The sequence below is a fragment of the Saimiri boliviensis genome, chromosome 2 (assembly GCF_048565385.1).
Source record: "Saimiri boliviensis isolate mSaiBol1 chromosome 2, mSaiBol1.pri, whole genome shotgun sequence".
Lineage (NCBI taxonomy): Eukaryota > Metazoa > Chordata > Mammalia > Primates > Cebidae > Saimiri > Saimiri boliviensis.
Genome location: NC_133450.1, coordinates 193396023 through 193422057, shown reverse-complemented (window position 1 = coordinate 193422057; position 26035 = coordinate 193396023). Strand labels below are relative to the sequence as shown.

Here is a 26035-nt window from a genome sequence, read left to right as displayed (position 1 = left end):
TTCAACTTACCAGAATGCATCTGACTGTGTGAACAGCACTTGGATCTTTATGGTTGGCTGCCCAGTGAAGTGGGATCTTGCCTTCAACATCAGGAATCCCAATGTTAGAATCATGCTTGATGAGCAGCTTCACGTGCTCAGGGTTATTGTAGTAGGCACTCCAGTGTAGAGCTGTTTGCTGCAAAATCGAGAGGTTTTCAAAATAACAACATTAACAACAACTAACTTTCCCCCAGATTTTATTGTGGGACAGGCACTGTCGTAAGAATTTTATACAGTAGATCCCCCTTATCCTTTGTTTCACTTTTCATGGTTTCAGGTCCCTGTGTCCAACTGAAGTCTAAAAATATTAAATAGAACATTCCAGAAATAAACAATTCGTAAGTTTTAAATTGTGTGCCATTCTGAGAAGCATGATGAAATAGTGCTTCATCCCACGCTATCCTACCTAGGACACAAATTCTTCCTTTGTTCAGCATATCCCCACTGCAGATGCTCCCTGCCACTTAGCAGCCAACTCAGTTATCCCATCCATTGTCACGATATTAGAATCACAGTGCTTGTGTTTAAGTCATCCTTCTCTTACTTAATGGCCCCAAAGCTCAAAATTATTGATACTGGTGATTCAGACATGCCAAAGAGCAGCTATAAAGTGTTTCCTTTAAGTGAAAAGGTGAAAGCTCTTAACTTAAAAATATAAAATTGTTTGTTGAGTTTGTTAAGATCTATGACAAAAACAAATCTATCTGTGAAACTGTGAAGAAGGAAGAAGAAATTCATGCTGGTTTTGCTGCTGCACATCAAACTCCAAAAATTATGGCCACAGTACTTGATAAGTGTTTAGTTAAGATGGAAAAAGCACTAAATTTGTGGGTGGAAGACATGAACAGAAATGTCTTCCTATTGATGGGAATTGGGTTTGGCACTGTCCGCAGTTTCAAGTATCCACTGGGGATGCTGGAATATATTTCCTTTGAATAAGGGAGACTATTGTCTATTTAATTGCATGTAGTCATCTTACTATCTCTGGGAGACAAGTATGTTTTTAAATTTGCATGTGATTTCTGAGGAAATAATAGCACATGGAACTTAAGTAATCTGCTCAGGGACATAAGCGGCTGAACTGAGATTTTAACCCAGGCAGTCTGACTTCAGAATCTGACCTCTTAGTCATGACAGTTATTTAGTTCATCTGGTACTGATAACACTGAGAAAGAGAAAGCGGCCCAGTTATTTATGAATAATCATCAATAAAGTAAGTGATGATCTTGATAATGCACATCTGGTTATCACCAAGCACCTTAAGAACTTATTAGGATGTTCTGAATTTCAATATCCATAAAAAAATCCATGCATAGGAAATTAATGCATCTGGAACTCATTCCATATATCAGAAGATAAATTTTAATTTAGCAATTTAGCTATAATTTTACAGGATAAATTATTAGACCCAGTTACCGACAAAAATATATATTTTGAAAAGATAGCAGCACTTGCTTTTGTCAACATAAACAACAGAGAGTCTCTCTAAAAGAAAATAATGTTTGGCTGGGCACTGTGGCTTATGCCTGTAATCCCAGCACTTTGGGAGACTGAGGTGGGTGGATCACTTGAGGTCAGGAATTCGAGATCAGCCTGGGCAACATGGTGAAACCCCAACTCTACTAAAAATACAAAAATTAGTTGGGCGTGGTGGCACATGCCTGTAATCCCAGCTACTTGGGAGGCTGAAGCATGAGACTTGCTTGAACCCGGGAAGTGGAGTTTCAGTGAGCTGAGATCATACCACTGCTCTCTAGCCTGGGCAATAGAGTAAGACTCTGTCTCAAGAAAGAAAGAAGAAAGAAGAAAGAAAGAAAGAGAGAGAGAGAGAAAGAAGAATGAAGGAAAGAAGGAAGGAAGGAAGGAAAGAAAGAAAGAAAGAAGAAAGAAAATAATGTTTGTTTGGTATCTGGGAATAGGGCATTGCAATAGGAACATGTGTGTCAAGGTAAACTATGTGTACTCAGTAAAGGAAGACAAAAGTTTTTAAAAGAAAAATGAAGAGGATTACATAATTATTTTTAAATGATTATCCTTGCCTACAAAGATCAATAACAAAGATAATGCCAGTGCAAGGTTGGTCAGGCAGTTGCTGGGCAAATGTCTTTGAAGAAGTAATTTTTTTGTAAGGTTATGATGGCCTTTGTGAAAGGTTATGGCTTTTGCATAGTCTATGATTTTTTTTTTTTTTTTTTTAAATCAGGCTAACAAGCACGAGAATCTTCTCTTCATGGCCTTCTCTGGCTCAGACAGTTTTTGTTTTTGTTGTTTGAAACACATACAACTCCATTTTGATTTTAACAATGTTAACACTATATTTCAGATAAAAGTTAAAAATGATCACATGAACACAGGGAGGGGAACATCACACACCAGGGCCTGTTGGGGGGTAGGAGGCAAAGTGGAGGGATAGTATTAGGAGAAATACCTAATGCAGATGACAGGTTTATGGGTGCAAACAACCATGGCACATGTATACCCATATAACAAACCTGCATGTTTTCCACATGTATCCCAGAACTTATAGCATATATATATATATATATATATATATATATATATATGTATATATATATATATATATAGGAGAGAGTCTAAGAACTATATTCAGGATGTAAAATAATAACTTTAGAAGGAAAATTTAGTTACAAAAAATGCAGAGCAAAGAAATTAGTTAACATGCAAGTAAAAATAAATAAGCACCGCATATATAAAATAATAATACTGCTACTGCCTTTTGTCTTGTTTTCTTCCCTGTGCCTGTTTGGACTATGCAGATCTGTTTTTTATCTGTCTGACTAGATACTCTTCCTTCTCTGTTCAACAACAGAAGAAAGTTCCAATATCAGAGGACAGCAAGCAGGAAGTTTCTAGAATATATTGGAGAATACGTTATAAAGCCTGAAGATATTTGTAGCTTCTTAAGTGATTAATTGATCTTTGTGGATTGATCGAAGTGCTTTTTTTCAGTAAAGTATTAGCACTACAAATGCTGTGAATTAGGAACAATGTTAATGTACAGGAGTTGTAAAGTTAAAGTTGGTCTCAGAACTCTGGGTGACTACTAAGGAAAATGTGAAAACTATATAAAGAATAATATAAATATGAAAGAATTATTGAACATAAACCAAGGAAATTTCTTCATAAGAGTTTTAATTATAGGCTGGGCATAGTGGCTCACACATGTAATCACAGCACTTGGGAGGCCGAGGCAGGTGGATCACGAGGTCAGATATTTGAGACCAACCTGGCCACAAAATACAAAAATTAGCCAGGCGAGGTGGCAAGTGCCTATAATCCCAGCGACTCAGGAGGCTGAGGCAGGAGAATCACTTGAACCTGGGAGGGGGAGGTGGCAGTGAGCCGAGATCATGCCACTGCACTCTAGCCTGGGTGACAGAGCAAGACTCCATCTCAAAAAAAAAAAAAAAAAAAAAAAGCTGTAATTACATAGGAGCACCATAGTTAGCAAGACTCTATGACTAAGTACATGGTGGAAAGAAGAGGATGCACTTGTCTAACTAAACACCAATTTTTTTTCCTTGTAAAGAATCATCAGAGCATCAATCAAAACAACGATTAGTGTGTATAATACATTACGGTTTAAGGTCTAGGAAGATAATGATTCTTAGTAACAAATGACAGAGCAGATGTTAGACCTGAAACAAAACTAATAATTATTTCATAGCTAACATTTATTGAGAGCATACTATGCACTGGGCTTTGTGCTAAGCAAATTATATGTATCATCTCATTTTATCTTCAGTAATCCTATTATCCTTTTTTCACACACATAAAAACTGAGGCACAGAGGAGTCAAGCAATTTGCTCAAGGACACAGAACAAGTAGTGGATTCTGGAAGAATGATACCAAAAGGAGTTCTGATACCAAAGCCCAGGCCACTAAACTACTATGTACTTAGAACACTGCCATGGGCATTTGGCCATCACGAGTCTAACCTCCTATAGTAACTATTACGACTCTGTCAAATATTGGGTTTTGGAGTTAGAGAGGACTGATTTTTTTTTTTTTTGAGACAGAGTTTCACTCTGTCACCCAGGCTGGAGTGCAGTGGCATGATCTCAGCTCACTGCAAACTCTGCCTCCCAGGTTCAAGTGATTCTTCTGCCTCAGCCTCTCAAGTAGCTGGGATTACAGGTGCATGCCACCACACCTGGTTAATTTTTGTAGTTTTTGTAGAGACGGGTTTCACCATGTTGGCCAGGCTGGTCTTGAACTCCTGACCTCAGGTGATCCACCCACTGCCGCCTCCCAAAGTGCTGGGATTACAGGTGTGAGCCACCTTGCCCGGCCAACAGAACTGGATTTGAATTCCAGTTCTGCCACTTGCATCTTGGGCAAAATGTTAATCTTCCTGAGCTTCAGTTTTTCCATCTGTATAAAGCAGATGACACTACCTGACACACATAGTTGCCGAGAGGATAAAATGACAGAATTTAAGTGAAATACTTCCCTGGGAATGTATGGAGATTTGGAATCGTTCTACCATGTATATAGGTGATAATTCAGGTCTTCCTTCTTGGAATTTCACATCATAAAAGGAAACACTTGCTTTCTGGTCTTAATAGTCTTTGATTTTGACTGTCCATTACCTTGTTTTTATCCTGTGTATCCACTTCTCCAGGTGCCATAAACTTCAGCAGAAGTGCCAAACACTTAGGGCTCTTGTGCCGAGTGGTCAAATGCAAAGGAGTCATCTCTTCCAGATCCTTTTGCATCCAGTTTGCTCTGCGTGTAAGTAAGAGTTTCATGAAACGATAATTTCCCTAAATAAAAAACAAGAGATGATTTAAAAAAATTTACTATGGGGTCAAAAAATTTTTTAAGTATGTTAATTATTCTCCTAGAGTAATAACATTCAGAGAAATTGATAAAGAAATAATATTTGTAATTCCACTATACTGAGATATCAATTATTTTCTTTTTTCATTTTTCATGTTTCTTTCCAGGAACCTTCTACATGAAAATAATTTACATAGTGGCTGGTCAATAGTTTATTGCAAATAAAAGCAACATGTTTTATTTAAAGTCTATTATTATTAGATATTTAGAATGTTTCTAATATTTTCTTTTGTAGAAAATGCTTTGTGTACTTTTTTTACTTTTTTTTCTTAATTTTTTCATAAGACTAAATGATCAGAAACCAAATTGTTGAGTCAAAGAAGTCTGTATATTTTTTTTTTTTTTTTTTAAGATGGAGTTTCGCTCTTGTTACCCAGGCTGGAGTGCAATGGCGCGATCTCGGCTCACCGCAACCTCCGCCTCCTGGGCTCAGGCAATTCTCCTGCCTCAGCCTCCTAAGTAGCTGGGATTACAGGCACACACCACCATGCCCAGCTAACTTTTTGTATTTTTAGTAGAGACGGGGTTTCACCTTGTTGACCAGGATGGTCTCGATCTCTTGACCTCGTGATCCACCCGCCTCGGCCTCCCAAAGTGCTGGGATTACAGGCTTGAGCCACCGCGCCTGGCCCAGAAGTCTGTATATTTTACTGTGTTTGTTGTATTTTCCAAAATGCTACCTAGCAGCAGCAATGTGTAGGTATATTACTTTCGGCACATTCTGACCAATATAGTACCTACTATTTATACTCAAAGTGTAATAATGTAAAATAAGCAGATATGTTAAATCCAAACTTACAGGTAAGGAAACTGAAATTCAAAGAAGTTAAATGTTCCATTCAGGGCTCTCTGGTTAATAAGGAAGGGATGATTAGTTATTTTAAAGAGAGCTATTTATGGGTACAACTAAGGTAGAGGCAGCTTATTCAAAGTTTGGATCCCAGACTCAAATGGTCACCTAAATGCCACCTCAGAAGTCATGGTAGGCCCATCCACTTGTAGGCAATACTCTCCACATCAGTTAAATCCTCCAGTCTGGTAGAATCAGCCTACCTCAAGAACGAACAAGGGCCACAGCACGAGTGTTAAGGAGTTAGGCCAACCATTACATAGTAAGTCTGCCTAACATGGGCACTTTGAACAAAATAAGACTCTAAAAATTGTTCTTCTGGGCTCTTTTCTCAGATCTAGTGTCTCATTTTTACTTCCAGTTGGAGGCGTCCATGTGCTTGGTATCTCAGATATTTCAAGGTCAACGTGACCAAACAGTATTGCATGATCAAGTTCTTCGCCTACTTCATGCCTATTTATCTCCCCCTATTCAGAGGATAACAGTAGGCAGAATTATTTGTCCATTTGTCATCCTTAACCTTGTTAGACGTGGACCCTTTTAGCATGATAATGCATTGATGTTGTCCTATGAGGGACTATCAATATTAGTAAGGAAGATAGTTTGTAATAAAGCAGATGACCCACTGTGAAGAATGTGAGGCTCTATGGCAAGCTTGTCTAACCCGAGGCACCCGGGCTGCATGCGGGCCAGGGAGGCTTTGAATGTAGTCCAACAAAAGTGATAAACTTTCTTAAAATATTACGAGATTTTTTTTTGCAATTTTTTTTTTTTTTTTTTTTTTTTTAGCTCATCAGTTATTGTTAGTGCTAGTGTATTTTATCTGCGGTCCAAGACAATTCTTTTTCCAATGTGGCCCAGGGAAACCAAAAGATTGGACATCCCTGCTGTAAGGCAAAGGGGATTACTAGAGTGACAATGAGGTGCAGAAGGATGAATGGGACCTAACTGCTTGCCTGCAGGGGCAGAGATAGGATTGACTAAGTCCACCACTGGGGCAGAAATAAGAGGAGATAAGAAAGACCATGGCTAGGGAAGAGGATCTGTGGATAGTCTATATTACACAGGAAGACTTGGAATAGGTAGAAAAGCCAATGGACTCTGCTGGATAATTCATCTCAGAGAGGCTTCCCTTAAAGACCCCAAATAGAACTTATTTTGTTATTCTTTATTCTAGTACCCATTCATTTCCTTCACAGTACTTTTCTCAGTTTGTAATTACATACATATTTGCTTCTCTTCAGTGCAATCTCCCTCACAAAGGGTAAACTCCATGAAGGCAGAGACCGTATTTTATTGATCCCTGTGCTTAGCATAGTTCCTGACACAGAGTAGGTGCCTAACAAATATTACTTGAAGAAATGAGTGAATAAGAAGAAATAAAATGTCTTCTAGAGGTTTTTGTTTTCATTTAAAAAATCTTATTTACAAGGTCAGAGTGGTGGCTCATGCCTGTAATTCCAGGACTTTGGGTGACGGGCAGATCACTTTCAGTCAGAAGTTTGAGACCAGGCCGACCAATATGGCAAAAACCCTGTCTCTACTAAAAATACAAAAAAAAAAAAAAGGCCGGGCGTGGTCGCTCAAGCCTGTAATCCCAGCACTTTGGGAGGCCAAGGCAGGTGGATCACGAGGTCAAGAGTTCGAGACCATCCTGGTCAACATGGTGAAACCCCGTCTCTACTAAAAATACAAAAAATTAGCTGGGCATCGTGGCACATGCCTGTAATCCCAGCTACTCAGGAGGCTGAGGCAGGAGAATTGCTTGAACCCAGGAGGAGGAGGTTGCGGTGAGCTGAGATCGCGCCATTGCACTCCAGCCTGGGTAACAAGAGCAAAATTCCGTCTCAAAAAAAAAAAAAAAAATTAGCTGGGCATGGTGGTGCAAGCCTTTGGTCCCAGCTACGCAGGAGGCTGAGGCACGAGAATTGCTTGAACCTGGGAAGTAGGGGTTGCAGTGAGCCGAGATTGCACCACTGCACTTTAGCCTGGGTGACAGAGTGAGACTCTGTCTCAAAAAAAAAAAAAAACAAAAAAAACAAAACAAACAAACAAACAAAAAAACCAACCAAATAAATAAAAGTAGTAATAAATAATAAAAATTCTTATTTACAGTTGCTATATTAGATCATAACATTTAGGAATCCTAGTTCTCAAATACTTGGTATTTGGTTATTCTTAGTTTTTAATGTTTCATTTTTCTGAGCTTCATTAATAGTGTACATCATTTATCCGGACTTCTCATTTCATTCGATGTCAGTTTTTGAGAAGGAAGATGCTAAAATTTCCTCAAGAGGGCACCCTGCTCTAAATTTCTTGCCATCTTTTCTTTGAAAAAAGAAAAAGTGCCCAGGAAAAACAAATCTGTGTGACACTTCATACGAAAAATAAGGTTTGACCTTTCTGAACATAACATTTCAAATATTACAGAATAATTCATCATGACCTTTTAAAGATATTCAATCAGACAGTCATTTTGATTGTGAAATTAGTGGAAACAGGAAGAAGAAGAAGGAAACTAGTATATGTCGGTGGGGGTAACCACAGACAGAGTGCTTGGCATATTTACACTTTACATTATTCTGAGAACTCTACCTACACAAGACACAGTACATCCCAGTAATGATATTTACTCATTCATTCATTCATTCAACAAACATTCATTGAGCCTTGTTATGAAGCAGATAACGGTACAGTGTTTGCACTTCATTTTACTTATTACAAAGCTCTTTGACATAATTTCGTCTTTGCTTCTCACAGAAGTATCATCAAAAATTTTCGCAGATTAAATTATCCTCCTATGCCCCTATTTTCTCATCTATAAAACAGGGGTAATAATAGTACCTGAAATTATTATGCATATGAAATGAGACAATGATATTTGTAAAAGTTCTTCGAACAGTGCACAAAGCAAATGCTCAGTAGATGTTTGCCATTATTATAAATAGTTTTCCTTTGTGAAGTATGCAACAAAACATAGATGGTCGGACAGAACCAAGAATGGCCCATGATAGAGGATATGCAGATAGAAAGATCTGACTGTAATATACACAGTTCAGCTAGTGATTAAGAGCCAAGATTAGGAAAAGGTAAAAATAAAAATGGTTAGAATGTTCTAAATAGAGCAGTCCCTCTTTATCTGCTGGGGATACATTCCAGCATCCCCAGTGAATACCTGCAACTGCAGACAGCACCAAACCCTATATATGCCATGTTTTTTTCCTATACACATATATCTATGGTAAAGTTTAATTTATAAATTAGGCACAGCAAAAGATTAACAATAATAAAATACAACAAGTATAACAATATACTGTAATAAAATTTATGTGAATGTGATCTCTCCCTCAAAATACCTTAGTATTTTTAGACCATAGTTGGCCACAGTAGATGAAATAACAGAAAGCAAAACTGTGGATATAGGGAACTACAGTAGTGGTTTTTCTGATTTTTTTTTTTTTTTTGCACTGAGAAAGATGTCTGTATTCCACCTATAGATAATGATGAAATAGGACCAACAAAGGGACAGGCAATAGGAATTTAGCAGGTTCCCTGGGGAGCGGTCAGCTATATGATAAGTCCAGCATCTCCTATTTCAAATGACAGAGACCCATCAGAAATTATCTATGAAGGCTGGGCTAGAAACAATATAATTTACTTAGACCAAGGCCAACCTCCTTGTTCTCCTAAACAAGCAACTGGATGGCCACAGTGGCTCACAGTTGTAATCGCAGCATTTTGGGAGGCTAAGGTGGGAGGATCAAGTAAGCCCAGGAGGTCAAACCTGCAGTGAGTCATGATCACGTCACTGCACCCTAGCCTGGGTATCAGAGATGACCCTGTTTCAACAACAACAACAACAACAAAAAAAAAAAAAAAATTGCCCATTGTATGCAAAATCAATCTTTGGGAATGTGCAGAAGGGACAAAGAACTTTAATTGCTAAAATCAGGAGAATATTTCTAGTGTCAGTGGAACAGGGAAGATACTAGTTTGAGGCAGCAAGCTAATTTGACAACCTTCTGAAGGTTGTATGATCCAGAGGACCCATGTTATAGGCCACTTTGCTTCCTGTAAAACCTTCTCATTATAGAAAGTCTAAACACTTCCTCAATATTTTTCATACTAAGGACTTCTCATGTTTTCAAGAATATTCTTATAATGCAAATATTTGTTGGAGGATTTAGAAGTTAATCTATTTTTTGTTTGTTTTCGAACAGAGACTTGCTCTGTCGCCCAGGCTGGAGTACAGTGGCACGATCTTGACTCATGGCAGCCTCTGTCTCCTGGGGTTCAAGTGATTCTCCTGTCTCAGCTTCCTGAGTAGCTGAGACTACAGGTACTTTTTTTTTTTTTTTTTCGAGACAGTTTCACTCTGTCGCTCAGCTGGAGTGCAGTGGCACAATCGCAGCTCACTGCAACTTCTGCCTCCATGGTTCAAGCAGTTCTCCTGCCTCAACCTCCTGAATAGCTGAGATTACAGGTGCCTGCCACTATGCCTGGTTAATTCAGGGTTTCGCCATGTTGGCCAGGCTGGTCTTGAACTCCTGACCTCAAGTGATCTGCCTGTCTTAGCCTCCCAAAGTGCTGGGATTACAGGTGTGAGCCACTGTACCTGGCCTGGAAGTTAATCATTTAATATAACTTGTTAGAGCTATACAGAAACTGATCCTGTGGTAAGGACTGTTTGTTTTAAGGTCTGCTTTTATAGTCTTCGAGTGGGTAGGAAATAGTATAAGAGTGAAGAAGATAATTGATCAAAAGCGTATATATGCTTAAGAAAACTCTGATGGTAGGTGAGCAGAAGTAAGGGAGCTGAAGTAATAGGAAGGTCTTAATTTGATCATTTAAAAGGACATTACTCTGCTATGATCAGGTCCGTCATACCTCTGAAATGTGAAAACATTTCCCAATATCTTTGAAACAGAAAATAAATTGTTTTTTGTTTTTCATTAGGTGGTGATAATTCTCATCTAAATATTCCTGTAATTAAAAGCAAGAGCTTCTTTTGTCTGTCATATAAAGATTATGACATTTAGATTTTCTCCAAATATATGAAAAGGGTGAAAGAGAATGAAATGTTCTCTGACCCAGAGAACAGCACTTGAAATGAATCTGGGAAACAAATCAGCCCCAAATGTGAATTTTAACTTTATATTTGTGTCTGTCCAGTTCTTTTAAGATGAACTCCTTTTTTTTTTTTTTAAAAAAAGCATATAGTTATTTAATTGTAATAACAATAATATAAAGATTTTGAGCAGAATATTTTGATATTTTGCTTTAGATTTTTCATTTTTAAGTAATAAAACTTAACAGATACAGTTAATATTTCCTTTGTGTCCCCAATTCCATTACCTTCTCTCTCTCTTTGTAGACTACTATCCTGAATTGGGTGTTTTATCATTCAAATGAATGTTTTTATACTTCTATTTCATATAAACATATATATATATATCCATAAACGACATAGTATTGTTTTACATGTTTTCAATCTTTGTATAAATGGTCCTGTATAAATCATGTGTCATTTTTTACTCAAAGCAATATTTTTTAGATTTATTCAAGTTGCTTGAGTTTATACATTTTCACTGGAATGAGTATGCTGTCATATGAAAATATTTATTCTCTAGAGGAACATTTAGCATGTTTCTCATTTTTCACAATTACAAACAATATTGTAATGAATATTGTCATATGTATCTCCTGCTAAGTACGTAAGAATTTCTGAAACTTCTGGGTTGAAATTGCTCTCTAAAATAGCTACTCCAAGTTAACATTCATATCAGTAATGTATAAGTTCCTGTTTCTCCACATCCTCACCACACTTGCTTTTGTCAGACTTGCTAATTTTGCCAGTCTGACGGTTATAGTTTTTTTGTTTGTTTTTTTTTTTTTTTTTTTTTTTTTTTTTTAATAGAAGGAGTCTTGCTATAGCTTTCCCCAGGCTGGACTCAACTCCTGGGCTCAAGCAATCCTTTCACCTCAGCCTCTCAAGTAGCTGGGGCTACCAGCATGCACCCCTGTGTCTGGCTTACAGTCATGTTTTAATTTGCATTTCCCAAATTGAGGTGGAACATTTTTGTATGTTTGTTGGATATTTGTATCTTTTGTAAATAGCCTTTTTGTGTTGTTTACTCATTTCTGAACTTGGCTACTTTTTTTTCTTACTGATCTATAGCAGTTCTTTATATATTCTGGATACTAATTCTTGGTTAGCTTTACAAATATCTTCTCTCTTTGTGCGGCTTATTTTTCTGCTTTGTTTATGCTCTTCCACTAGGAATGAATTCACAATGTAAATGATAATATTGTTAGCTTTGTTAGCATTAGATTTCTTCAAATATTCTAAAATTTTTGTCTGCAGGTTCATTTTTGCTTTTCATTTGTTTGCTTTGTTTGCTTTTTCTCCTTGTTCACCCACAGAGAGTCTTCTACCCAGCTCCTAGTCCATTATAACAATCCGGTCTTACAAAGATCTCCTGGAGCCCTGTCTCCAGTGATATTAGGGATGTTACAATTATTGTCAGTGTACTAGTGAGTAGCTTCCTGACCTGAGGCTTGGATTGTGTCCTGCTTCTGCCATTTCTCTAGACAGCTTCCTCTAAAGCTGTAGCCTCATAAGGAGGCAATGAATATTCCAAAATTCTAAGCATTTTCTTGCCTTTTGCACAAATATGACCACCTTTTAATCACTCAGTAAAAGGAAGGAGGCATCTTCCTGAACCCTATTCTGAAATAATATTCTACAAGACTGCTATTTGTTCCCAGTAAGTGTCTTTATTACTAACTTCTAGTCAATCGGTAGCTGATCCTCAAAATATTCTGGATCCCACCTCTACCTTTCTTCCCAAAATGGCTACCATATTTTCTATCTGTCTCCCTAGGGCCTTTGCTATTTGCTGCTTCTTCAGCTGAGGCAATAACTTTAACAGACTTCGATGCCCCAGACTTGGTGAAACTGCCTAGAGTGGCCCTCTCCCGACTAGAGTACTGAAGAAGGCAGATGTTTTCCCAAAACCAATACTTTGGGACCTACATGTTTTCCAATTAATTTCTTTGCATTCTCGTTCTTTCGGTGTCCCCAGCGCCTATGTTTTTTGTCACTGTACTTGGGAAGAAAAACAATAGCTCGCTATATATATAAATGTTCACTATACTTTCTAGTTCATTTATAAATTGGTGTATAATTTTGGCCTGGAAATATAACTATATTTATAATAGCACACACAAATGTTAAGTAGGTACTCTGTCACAGTTCATTGTAAATCCTAACTATATTATATACCCAAAATACATTACTTAAAATTGCAATGGAAAAATAGAAGCATGATTTGTTATTATTAATTCTAATGATAGCTATATAATTATATATTTATAAACTCTCAAGGCATTTACTGTATTAATTTTTAAAAAGAAGCACTATCCCTAGGAAGTATATAGGTCACAAATATCAGTAATTTTATTCTAACAAACTTTTCTGAGTGGTTGCAGACACAAATGAGTTTTGGAAATACCACAATAGTGTTGGGAGAGGCAACCTGCCCTGGGCCTTGAGTGTCCCTGAATGTACTTACTGGGTATGCCAAGAATGCAAAAGCTTGACTCCTCTTTACTGGGACCATTTCTCAGAGTGAGATTTGCAGTGAACGATCTTGAGTGACGAGATAATATCAACCACTGGGGCAAAGAAGAAGCAGGCTTGCTTACTACTGTACTTTCTAAAAGTGGGAAATTCCCAAAATTTAGTACTCTTCAGATGTCATGCAAACCCACTGTGTGCTGTGCCCATCGGAGTCCTCTATATTGCCCCCAAGATCCTTGAAGGCAATGGAAACTGGTACCAACAGGTAAGAACTCATGCTCCTTAGCTATGCCATCAGTAATAAAGTTTTTTTTTTGTCTCTGATGAGAGTCTTGGGTCTTCTGCCAGCATCTGCAGCTAACTTATTACCTTGTAAATAGGGTAAAATTAAATGCAATTACTGACAAGACAGTAAAAGATGATAGGATGCTGACATAGTTTTCTTTTCTTTCTCTCTCTCTCTCTCTCTTTTTTTTTTTTTTTTTTTGAGACAGAGTCGCACTCTGTTGCCCAGGTTGCAGTGCAGTGGTGTGATCTCAGCTCACTGCAACCTTGGCCTCCTGGGTTCAAGCAATTCTTGTGCCTCAGCCTCCCAAGTAGCTGGAACTACAGGCATGTGCCACCGTACCTGGCTAATTTTTGTATTTTTAGTAGAGACAGGGTTTCAACATGTTGGCCAGGCTGATCTTGAACTCCTGACCTCAAGTGATCTACGCACCTCAAGCTTCCCAAAGTGCTGGGATTTTAGGCATGAGCCACTGCAACTGGCTGCAGAGACATAGTTTTCTTGAGGAGTAATGACAAGAACCCTACAGGCCCATTCTCAGGTATCTTCAAGTTCAAGGACGAGAAGAACCCCTTGAGCTCATGCCCAGGTGGTGGGCAAGGTTGGGGGGCAAGTGACCCCAATATTCTTTCCGTTAATGAGTCTGAATGGTGAGAGGTGGGATTAAAGCAAGCTGCCTAAATAGTGCCTTTGTCTTTGTTCACCTTCCTCTGGGCAGGCAAAAGAAGGAATGGTACATGACCAAAAAGAAGGAATGGGGCAGCGAGCTGAAAGACCATGTGGTTGTGGCTGCTGGGCCAAGAAATCTCCAAAACAGAAATCAATGGAGAGAACAATGAAGATCCTGCTTGCTGTTTGACATGGAACTTTAGGCGGACTGAAAACATTAGAAGTTCATCTGGTTGAGACAAGAGTAAGCAGCTACTCAAAAGTGAATGTGAATGCAAAACCTTGCCTATTAGCACAGAGTCAACTGTTCTACGTATCTCATCCCTGCTGCCACCTGACTTATTTGGCACTGAGGACAAAACACAAGGTATAGAAGTGGCCACTGTCTGAAGCAAAGCTGCTGGCTTAACGGTCCCTTAAATGCCTCAGCCTGGTTTACTGATGCTTTGGCTAAGTTAAAACCTGATGGTGTCCAGTAGGGGGCAGTAGCTGTCCAACCTCAATGACAGCTCCAGGAGACTTAGTGTTAATGACCAATTGGCTCAACGGGCTGAAATGAAAGCCATCACCCCTACCTTAGGCAATATTCCCAAAGACTAGCCATATTTTTACTGATTCTTGGTCTGCTAACAGTGCTGTAGTCACCTGGTCTGCCACTTGGAAGACTATAGTTGGTAAATTAAAGATATGCCTGCTTGGAGCCACAAACTAGAAACAAATTCTGGCTGTCAATCAAACACTCTGGGTCACTCATGTAGATGCCAACAGTAACAGTAAGGGCCTGCTCTCTGCTAAGACCGACTAGAATCAAGTTGCTGAGCAAGTCTGCATTGCCTAGTCACTGGGATTTGCAACTAGGATTCATCACTGCATGAGATAAGGCAATGAATCCACCATGATAGACTGGATACAAAGTAAAAGGTACACTTTTCATGCAGAAGATACTACTACATACCAGACTTGTGTATCCTGCCAAGTTGGCCTACTTTTCTTGTGGTAAAGGAGTCCACATTACATGGAGGATGGCCCTTGCCCCTCCCTTCCCATCAGGGACCTCTGTCACCTCCTCTTGGGCTCACCTCATGCCTTTCCACCACAGACATTTTTCAGGTTATGGTGTTGCTGCTCCACCATATGGAGTTGCTGTTCTAGTCTGATTAGCCTATTCAAGCTATAGCACTGCAGACCATATTTTGGGGTTCCTAGACCTTCAATAGTCTGACTATGACATGCCGAACAGTGAGCCAATAGTTAGGTATTTAATGGACATTCCATGCTCCCTACCATCCTCAGGTAACTGGAATTGTTGAGAGTGAAATGGCCTTCCTGAAAATCAACTCAAAAAGGTTTCTGGCTCCACCTCTCTTAACTCCTTGTCCACACCCCTGTGTACAGCAGTTTGCTAATTGTGGTCACCTTCAGAAAGGGTTCATTTCATCCATGAAGCCTCCTGGGAAATAATCAGGACAAAAGGAGTGGGGGATTATATAAATCTATTTTGAAAATTTGGGATTCTGCCTGGCCCATGCCTAGTTATCATGCTTTTTTCTTTTCCCTAAAAGCAATCTCAGGCTGGGTTGTTTCACATATCCCTTGGGTGGCAGCCAGTCAAAAGGGGGCTTAGAGATTCAAGCTTAATTCTGATTTACCCTGAAAATCCATAATGACCATCTGATTGAGTGCCATATTCACTGAGTCCTTCTATAGTGGTCCACATAGGTCAAAGTGGAAGACATAATAGGTTTCTAAATTTATCCCATATGCACTCACCTTTCTATAAGGTATGGGCACAAGTCGGGGATGATTAGAGAAAAGGTGAAGTTATAGCTACTGGAATGGGACACAATAACTCTGTGGCCAAAGAAGGAAAGCAGCAATTTCATCCCTTAGGAAGTGAACATATGAGATCTTGGGAGGTACAGGGATGGGGAGGACAATTAGTACTTTCTTTGTCCTCTGGATCCTGGCAAAACAAAGATACAGTTAGCTACCTGAATCAAACAACAGCTGAGGCCAGCCATCTGACCTGCTGCTGTGTCATCTCTGACCATGTGCTTGCTATGAAACAGAAAAATTCACATGGACATTGGTGGTTCTTAATTCTTTTGCTGTGCTTAATACCATCAATGATAGCTCCTGAATATAAAAGCAGAGGGAATGGCCCAACTTTATTTTAATCTGATGTATACAAATCCACATTCTTCTTCCAATGTGAGAGCAGCTTTGGATTATGCCCTGCATGGCAAGTGAAGTAACAACTACTTAGTGATATTGCCCATGTGGCTTAGACACATCAATGGAATGGTGATCCAAGTTTAATGATAAATCCTAAACTAAAGTGACTTGTGCCTCTTCAGGCTATATGTTTGTAGGAAGGAAAGAGTAGGCCATGGTATATTCTACCATTGAGTTTGGGGGTTGTTTTTTGGCCCATGTAACCTAGTGCTTCCTGTAACTGTCAGCAGTGAGGGCAAAGATTAGCAGGTCAGTCTAAACTCCCTTGCAGGGGTCATGATATATAACAGATCAGCCTTAGATTACATCCTAGCTGTCTAAAGGAAGATCTTCTTTCTCCTCTGGTGCTTAATCACAGTTGATGTAGTCCAAGATACTGAGGGACATAGCTGAAGCCAATATTGCAGGATGTTTTTATCTTGCCACTTGGAGTCCTGTTAATTAAGCGCTGTATGTGACAAATTAAAGTGATGGTCCTAGTCTTTCTTGGTAAGATTAATAAGAGTAGCTGATGTAGTGGCATACTCATGTCAAGATAATGCTGGGCTGAAGGATGGGTTGTTGGAAGAGTCAATCTACCATGGGCCTGAAGCATTCCTAAAAGTTATTACTGGGTATGCCAAGAATGAAACGTCTTGGCCACTCTTTACTTAGGTAATTTTTCAGGGTTGTGTTTGCAACAAGCAACTGAGGGGAATGAGGTAATGTCTTCCTCTGGGCTTACTAACTGCTTACTATAAAAATGGTAGATTCCTGAAGTTCAGTGTTCCTCAGTTGTGATGAAAACCCACTGTGTGCGGTCTCCGCAACTTCCACATGTTCTTTGGGGGCAAGGGAAGAATATAGGTGGTGCTCATTCTTTTTGATGTGTTGTGAATAATAAACTACTTTGTCTCTGACCTTGGAGTCTCCTATCTATTGTCAGCATGCATGAAACAGTAACTGACTAACTTCCTAGCTTATACTTAGGGTAAAATCACATCTCCAACTCTGCAAATAATGAGGTATTATTGTAATATGAAATGCATTATAAGGGCCAGGCATGGCAGCTCATGCCTGTATCTTAGCACTTTGGGAGGCTGAGGTGGGCAGATCACTTGAGCCCAGGAGTTAGAAACCAGCCTGAGCAACTAGTGAGACCCTGTCCCCAATTAAAAAAGAAAGAAAGGAGAGAGAGAGAGAGAGAGAGAGAGAGAGAGAGAGAGAGAGAGAGAGACAGAGAGACAGAGAGAGAGAAAGGAATAGAAAGAAAGAAAGAAAGTGAAATGCACTGTAAGAAGTATAAAATAAGATCAGAGAGGTGGGCAGGGGTTATAAAATGGGTAGTCTAATATGTTATGATAAGGAGCCTAAAGTTTATCATACCGGTAAAAAGGAGTGCTATACACTGAGTATATGTCCCCCAACCCCCAACCCAGGAACTCATGTGTTGAAATTCTAACTGCCAATGAGATGGTATTAGGATACCAGACATTTGGAAGATGATTACATCATGAGGGTAGAACTCATACATGGGATTAGTACTCCTAAAAAGAGAGCTTTCACTCCCTTCTGTCAGGTGAGAATACAGCAAGAAACAGCCATCTACGAATCAGAAAACAGGCCCTTGCCAGAAACTGAATCTGCCGGTGCCTTGATCTTGGACTCTCCAGGCTCCAGAACTGTGAGAAATAAATGTTTGTTGTTCCAGCCATCCAGTGTAAAGTATTTTTGTTATAGAAGCCCAAGCAGACTAAGAGAACAGGGAAGACTAGAGGAGGAAATGACATGGGTGGATTTGTGTTTTTAGAAAAGACACTGGAGGTTGTGTGAAGCACTGGTTTGAGGGGAACAAATCTTTAGGCAAGCAGAGCAGTAAGGGGGTTATTACAGCAATCCACAATAGAAATGTTGAGACCTAAATAGAAATAAGGGAACAGATCAGTGAAATACATAAGAAGATTCCTGAATGACTACCAGATGAAGGTGTTGCCAACAACCAAAGAGATGGAAGGAAAAATAGGGTGAGGGATGAAAACCTTTGAGTTCTGGTTTTTTTCTAAAGTAGAGTTTGAGGCACCTGAAAGGAATCTATGCAGAGAGGTCTAGCAAAAAGAAAAGGTGGCAGGGGTGGGGTGGATATATATGGATCTGAAGATTAGAAGAGATGGCTAGATTCAAGATACAGATTTACGAGGCATTTATATTAATAGTTGCCTCAACTGTTTTCTCAGAAGACATTAATTTTCTAACATAAATCAAAGTATATAAACTAGAAATATGAATCTCTGCACCCAAATGGCTCAGTACAATGTGGTCATGAGTTAGATACCACCGCTATATAAAACGTGGAATAAAAACGGATTAGAAAGGAGAGTGCCTTCTTATATGCTTAGATAATTTTCTTATCTCAGTTGATTTAGATGTCTGTTTGTACTCTGGCTTCTTAGTCTTTAAAGTGATTTTATAGGGAAGCAAACAGTTACAAAAATCAAGTCATGAAAGACATAAATTCACTGAACTACAGAAATGAAATTAAATCTACATTGCTTTCTCCAGTGACCAACATTCTTCCTCTTTCCTAAACCTCTGATTGTCAAGGCTTAATTCTGTGCTTTATTGCTAAAATTTCTATTTATTTAACAAATACGATGAGAACCACATCACTAACCTGCCATCTTAAGCAAATCTTTAAAATTACATTTTTTAGTTATTTGACAATTCTCTAAGCAAAGGCTAAGAATGTGCTCCAAAGACAGAATAGGAGCTTTATTTGCTATTTACCAAGTTTAAGATGTTCATCCATCTGGCGGAGCAGCTAGACAATACATCAGCCAAGAACATCTCTCTGGCTTGAAATAGGTTCTGGCTCTCAAAGAGGATTTGACTGAGGGAAAGGCAACATCTTTAGTTGCTCTGTGGCTGAACTCTTCTAATATTTCTCCCCAATGCCTTCTCCAAGCTTTGGCTCCATCCACTAACTTGGTTTCCATAGGAATAGACAGAGCTATCAAGTGGCACATAGTCAAATAGCATAAATGAAAAGGAGAAAATGTTGCTGTCAAAAAAAAAAAAGGCTTTTCTCTGTGAGAGGAAACTATGAAAAGGTATTCTCGACTCTGAGGCTTTCTTATTTGATGCCAGATTTTTCATGTGTTCTTCCTAATATAGCCTATTTTATTTATATTATTATGAAAATTAATCCCTTCAGTGAAGAATCTTTTATAAATAGAAAACTAACAAAAAATATAGAAGAAAGTTATAAAATGCTGGGATGTATATGTCCACAAGGATAATTTGCCTGTGAGGTACTCTCGTTTATTTAGAGTGGTGCTTTAAATTGGTACAACCTTTTGGGATGATTATAAAGTATATTTGGTTTCTCACAGTTGGTATTTTATTTAAGGACAATAGTTGTTGCTTTTTTGTTTGTTTGTTTGTTTTTTGGTTTTTGGTCTTAATAAACTCTAGCAAAAGCAGTAGTTCTCAAACTCTAGCATGCATCAGGATCATCTGGAGGGCTTCAAAACACAGATTGAGAAGACCCTGGCCCAGAGATTCTCATTCACTAGGTCTGCTGTGGCGACCAAGAACCTGCATTTGTAGCAAGTTTCTGGGAGGTGCTGGTGCTGCTGGTCTAGAATTCTACACTTTGAGAACCAATATTGAAACAAAGAACCTAATCTAGGAGTTCTCAATCCTCAGGAGCATAAAACAAAAAGTCTGCTCCCATCCTAGATCAACAAAATCAGAATTTCTGGGACTTTGGAATTCACAGTTCTTAAATTCTTGGTAGGTGATTAAAAAATGCAGTCGGGATTGAGAAGCAGTGACCTAATTCAATCATTCATTCAACATTCAATGGTTGTTTTTGATATAATGACTCTGTATCAGACTCTATGCTAAGGGTTGGGAAGCTTTATACAGATATGCACTTGTATGCAATGCAATATTATAAGCAGGGAAGGGTAAATGAATAAAAAGGATACAGAAACAGACCACAGAGACAGGATAGAGGACGTACGTAAAAGTCATCCCTTGTGACCTCCCCAAGATGTACTTGTGACGAGGGGAAGGGGTTAGCACAGAATCACTTCATGAAAGAGATGGCAGTTGAACAGGATCTTAGGATCACTAACACTTTGGCACTCCTCGATGTCTCCATCTTGTTCCTGCTCCCCATTTCTTTGATATGGAGGACAATAAATGTTTTCTGAATTTTACATAAAGTGCTATATAAAGACAGCTTCAACTCTTACTCGCACCCCTTCCCATCAATTTGTCCCCATAAGCTCCTCCTATATGGATATTCTAAGTTGTGTATATCACATCTCTTGGATCCACTTCTTGCATGCTCCAGTAACTCCCATGCTATCCATCACTTTGACCATAATAGAAAGTGAAACCATATGCAATGCTATTCACTGCTGTCATACAATGAGAGCAGTTCTATGAGAGAGGACACACGGCAGTAAGAACTCTGTAGAGGGGCACCTAACCCACCTTGAGGGGTCAGTAGAAGCTTCTTGGAGAAAACAGTACCTGAGCTGCATGTTGAAAGCGTATGCAATTAAGCTAGCTTAAAGTAGGAAGGAAGCTGAATGTGCAAGGGCATTGTGTGTGGAGGATGAGGAATAGGTGACTAGAATGAAAGCTTTAAACACACAGTTTCTCTGAAGCTAGAGGAGAACTGGGGACATAGGACACTGAAGCCAAAAAGATAAGCAAGAACTCGATGATGAAAAGTACAGGGTGAAGGGGTTTGGGCTTTTCCTTTCAGTCTTCTGAAGCAATACTGAAGGATTTAAGTCAGGGAGTGACATGAGAGAAGTCTCAGCCAGATCACCCCGACATCCAAAGGCAAATCACTGAATTTCTCCTAGCCTCTGTTTCCTCCCACATGAAAAATGAGGAGGGTGGATTATGATCTAAAGCCCACTCAGCTTAATGTTCTTTGACTCCAAGATTCTAAAAGGCAGAAGATCCACTCTCTACAGCTACTTCAAAACTTAATGTTTTTTATTCTAACTGACTCAACAATGACTTAATTTCTAATAATTTTTATTTTCCTTAACCACAGGGTAATAGTTTTTACAGCCATTTCCCTTTTTCCAATACTGTACATGTTCGCTTTAGGGGATCCAGAAATGCTACCCCATGGGGAGGCAATGTGGTGTAATTAAATGAGAATGGATCTGGGAACCAGTCAGATCTGGGTACTTCATTGGCTATATTATTCATAACTGCGAGCGAGTTACTTCTCAAAGCCTCAGATTTCCCATTGGCAAAAAAGAAAAAAAAGTGAACAGTGCACAGCGAGTACTCAACAAATATTGGTTTCTTTCTCAGATAACATCATTGCTCTCCTCTCATCATAAAAGTAGTCTCTGTCAATGAAATAACTTTCATTTGCTCCTAATGTCCTCATTGTTTGATGTCCATGATAATCTGTGCAGCTTGTTCTCCTTACTGATCCTGACCAGCCTTCTCAGTTACACTGCAAGCAAAGTTATTAAAACATCACGTTTTAATATTAAACTCAGAAGCTAAATGCAACAAATCTTGTTTAACACCTGGTTCCTTTGAAGCACCCCAAGTCTTGTAGGCTCCAGCTTTAGTTTTCCAACAGTGTACTTTAGTTTTATTGATCCTAGCATGCAGTTTAGAAAAATCAATTCACCTGCTCTGCAAAGATGTGTGCCTTTGGGGGAACTATTTCAAACAACTGACTGAATCCATCTGTTGCCTTCTCTACTTCAGTTCCACACTATGGATGGGATTTCTTAGATGGTAGAAAAAGACAAATACATAGGCAAATGTACAAGTAAATTCAATTATACTAAAAAACCTTTAATGACCCTCATTCAGGCCATGCATTAAAGGGTTTAATCCAATGCTAAGCATAACTAGTAATCTGAATTGGTAACTATTATCCATTTCAAAATGGTAGTCTAAATTCTCACAGTGGTAATGCTTGAATTCAAATCTGTATCTTCCAGTCTCAAATTTAGCCATCTTTTAAAAATTATAGCAAAACATACCTCCATCTGCAAATCAATCAATCCCTGAATTCTATACTGCTCCTTATCTGTCTGCCACCATTCTAGACCTTTTTATTTGAAACTAAGAGAAGCAACTGAGTTGAAAGCATAATGCTACAGCTTAGTGGCTGAAGTGAAGAAGCCCTTCGTGGACCAAATGGAAAAAACAAACGTACATTTTAGAAAGCCATTCACAAATTATTAATTCTTTATTTTATATATATTGAAAATTTTGGAACACTATTAAAAATTGGGAAAATAAAGTAAGAAAAAAGGTTATCAACAATTCTATTACCTCAAGCCTAACACAAGCTCTGCTAGCATTTCTGTGAAAACTCCTCCATTCCTTTTGAGCTTTTTTGTTTAACATGTGGGGGGATTTTTATAGTTTTCATCAAACTCTACATCTAATTTTATATCTTAAATAAGCAATGGTTCTACAAGTAACTTGTGCAGCTGTGCAGAGTGACTCACACCTGTAATCCCAGCACTCTGGGAGGTGGAGGTGGGTGAATCACATGAGGTCAGGAGTTCGAGATTGGCCTGGCCAACATGGCAAAATTTTAGTTTCTACTAAAAATACAAAAATTAGTGGGTAGCCACCATCATAATAACCAACTCAGGTGTGAGTGGTCAAATGATGCTAATAAGAGAGAGTGGGTTTGAGGAGTCCCAGGATATTTACACAGTTTCAAATTAGCTCCCACAAGATATTTATTATTAATAGTTACAAAGGAAAAAATAGTGATGTCACAGCAAAGGAACCTGGGAGGAGCTGCTTTATTCAAGTGAACGATCCAGAGTTAACACCACTACTGGGACAAATTGATGTCATATGCTTCCTGATATGAGGCACTGAGAGGAATGCAACATCACTCCTGTGGTATTTTTACCAAAAGTGCATAGCCTGAACATAATTATAAAAAAAAATCAGACAAATTAAAAAGGAAAGCTACTGTACAATTTAACTTGTGAATGTGATGAAATATACATATACATACACAAAAGACTGAGGACTGCTGCAGATTGATGAAGACTAAAAAGACAACGATTGAATGCAATGCCTAATCCTGAATTTTTTTTTTTTTTCTTTGAAATGGAGTTTCGCTCTTGTTACCCAGGCTGGAGTGCAATGGCGCGATCTCGGCTCACTGCAACCTCCGCCTCCCGGGTTCAGGCAATTCTCATGCCTCAGCCTCCTGAGTAGCTGGGATTACAGGCACGCACCACCATGCCCAGCTAGTTTTTTTGTATTTTTACTAGAGACGGGGTTTCACCATGTTGACCAGGATGGTCTCGATCTCTCGACGTTGTGATCCACCCGCCTCGGCCTCCCAAAGTACTGAGATTACAGGCTTGAGCCACCGCGCCCGGCCCGAATTTTTTTTTTTTTAATGGATGACACTGTTGGGACAATGGGCAAAATCTAAGTAAAATTTTTGGATGAGATGATATTATTTATGTTAACTGTCTGATTGTGATAATTGAACTGTGGTTATGTAAGAGAACGTCCTTGTTTTTAGGAACTATGCACTGAAGATTAAGGGGCAAAGGAGTATCACGCTTGCAATTTACTTCAAATGATTCAGAAGGCAATGTCTACACATTCCCATATGTCAAGAGAATGTACAGAGAAGAATAAAGCACACGTGGCAAAATGTGTTCTTTTGGGGAATTTGAGATTACATGAAAATTTGCACTGTTCTTGAAACTTTTCTGTAAATCTGAGATTATGTCAAAATATAAAGTTAGAAAAAAAGAAAACAAAATTAAAATTTTTGTTATAAAATAACATATCCATTAAAGGAATTTCAAAAATAAAGTATAAAGAAGAAAACAAAGATCAGCCTGCACCTCTTTTTTTTTTTTTTTTTTTTTTTTTTTTGAGACGGAGTCTCGCTCTTGTTGCCCAGGATGGAGTTCAATGGTGTGATCTTGGCTCATTGCAAATTCTGCTTCCTGGGTTCAAGTGATTCTTCCGCTTCAGTCTCTCAAGTAGCAGGGATTTACAGTCATGCACCACCACGCCCAGCTAATTTTTTGTATTTTTAGTAGAGACGGGGTTTCACTATGTTGGCCAGGCTGGTCTGCGAACTCCTGACCTCAGGCGATCCACGCACCTCAGCCTCCCAAAGTACTGGGATTACAGGTGTGAGCCACCATGCCCAGCCTCAGCCTGCATGTCTTAAACCTGAGGTAAGCACAGTTTACATTTTGACATACTCTTTTCCTGTCTCTTGTCTACAAGGAGCTGTTTCTTATCCTCAGATTACACTTAAATTTCAAAATGCTCCCTAATCATGCCTTGGTTAATATTCACGATATCCTTGTTGTGAAAGACAGAATTATTCTCTCTACTTAGATGAGGAAATACAAATTCAAAAAGATTAAACTATAGGTTTACTTTAAAAAGATTATCTGTTTGTATCCTATAATAGAAAAAAAAAAGTCACTAAACAGCTGGTTGAGCATGATTCACAAACTGTCTGCAATTTAGTTTCCTGCAAAATGAGTAGTAGTATATGATTTCTAGGATTTCTTCTAACATTAAAATGCTACAATTCTAACATGCTCTATTATCACAATCTTTTTGTATAGAGAAATCTGTAGTGCCTAGCACAGTGCCTCATTTATCATAGGCACTAAACATTTTTTGAATAAATAACAAATGCTTTACAAATTGTAAAATGGATAGTTACAGAGGTTATGAAGATTAAACATTAGATGTGAGTGGTTTGTAAACTATAAATATAATTTATTATTACTGATGGTTTTGAATAGAAAACAAATTGCTTATTATTCTAAAATAGAGATTAAAGTTAGGACGACAACCAAAAGATGTCACCTTTTTGTAGGAATCTAAGACATTTACTATGAAGTTTATTTCCATATTACTCTTGTTTCAAGTACTTATTCTCATCAATAACCAATTTAACTGACTGTTTACAGACAGATGGAGAGACAAATGACAAATTAGTACTCCCCAGGTTTGTGGCATGGACATAAAAAGTGAATTTATTTTTCAAATACCTTTTATAGCTATAGCCTTGCAAGTAGAAGACATCTTATCTAGTTTACTATTGATCCAAATGACAAGGCTGAGCATCAGATTAAGGATATGTCAGAAACCCGAGAAAGGCTACCAACAGATGCAGCAGGATGGCAGCTTCTTTCAAAATGATCTATTAAGGCTACTGTGTTTACAAAGGCAGTTGAGAAAACACAGCACAATATACTGGGTTGTATCAAGTAACCAGCAGAGTGGCCATAAAAACTTCTGATACTAATGTGAACCCCCATACATGAATGATACGTGTTTATTTTCAGCAATAAAAACTATGCACAGACTTTGGCAGATAAACAAAAGATACGTGACTGTTTTTCACCTCACATCCCTCTCCTTTTGTCACAGTGTCTTCTTCAACAAAAGGAAGCATTTCTAAGAGATGACATCTGTTGTGAGATAATGGGAGATACTATCTAATTT

The 26035-nt window shown here is 38.6% G+C and overlaps 1 protein-coding gene and 1 pseudogene across 5 annotated transcripts in view; both read right to left on the bottom strand.

Annotated features, from left to right (window-relative positions):
• INVS (inversin) overlaps window positions 1–26035 on the bottom strand; it is a 226390-nt gene that overhangs the window by 116438 nt on the left and 83917 nt on the right. For all 5 annotated transcript variants that reach the window (XM_074395099.1, XM_074395100.1, XM_003940086.4 and 2 more), the window contains exons 4-5: window positions 4657–4830; window positions 11–178 (exon numbers count right to left, since the gene is read on the bottom strand). In XM_074395099.1, coding sequence (XP_074251200.1) covers window positions 11–178; window positions 4657–4830 — 342 coding nt within the window. The remainder of the gene's footprint in view (window positions 1–10; window positions 179–4656; window positions 4831–26035) is intronic.
• LOC141583761 (homeobox protein NANOG pseudogene) overlaps window positions 11949–26035 on the bottom strand; it is a 72507-nt pseudogene continuing 58420 nt past the window's right edge.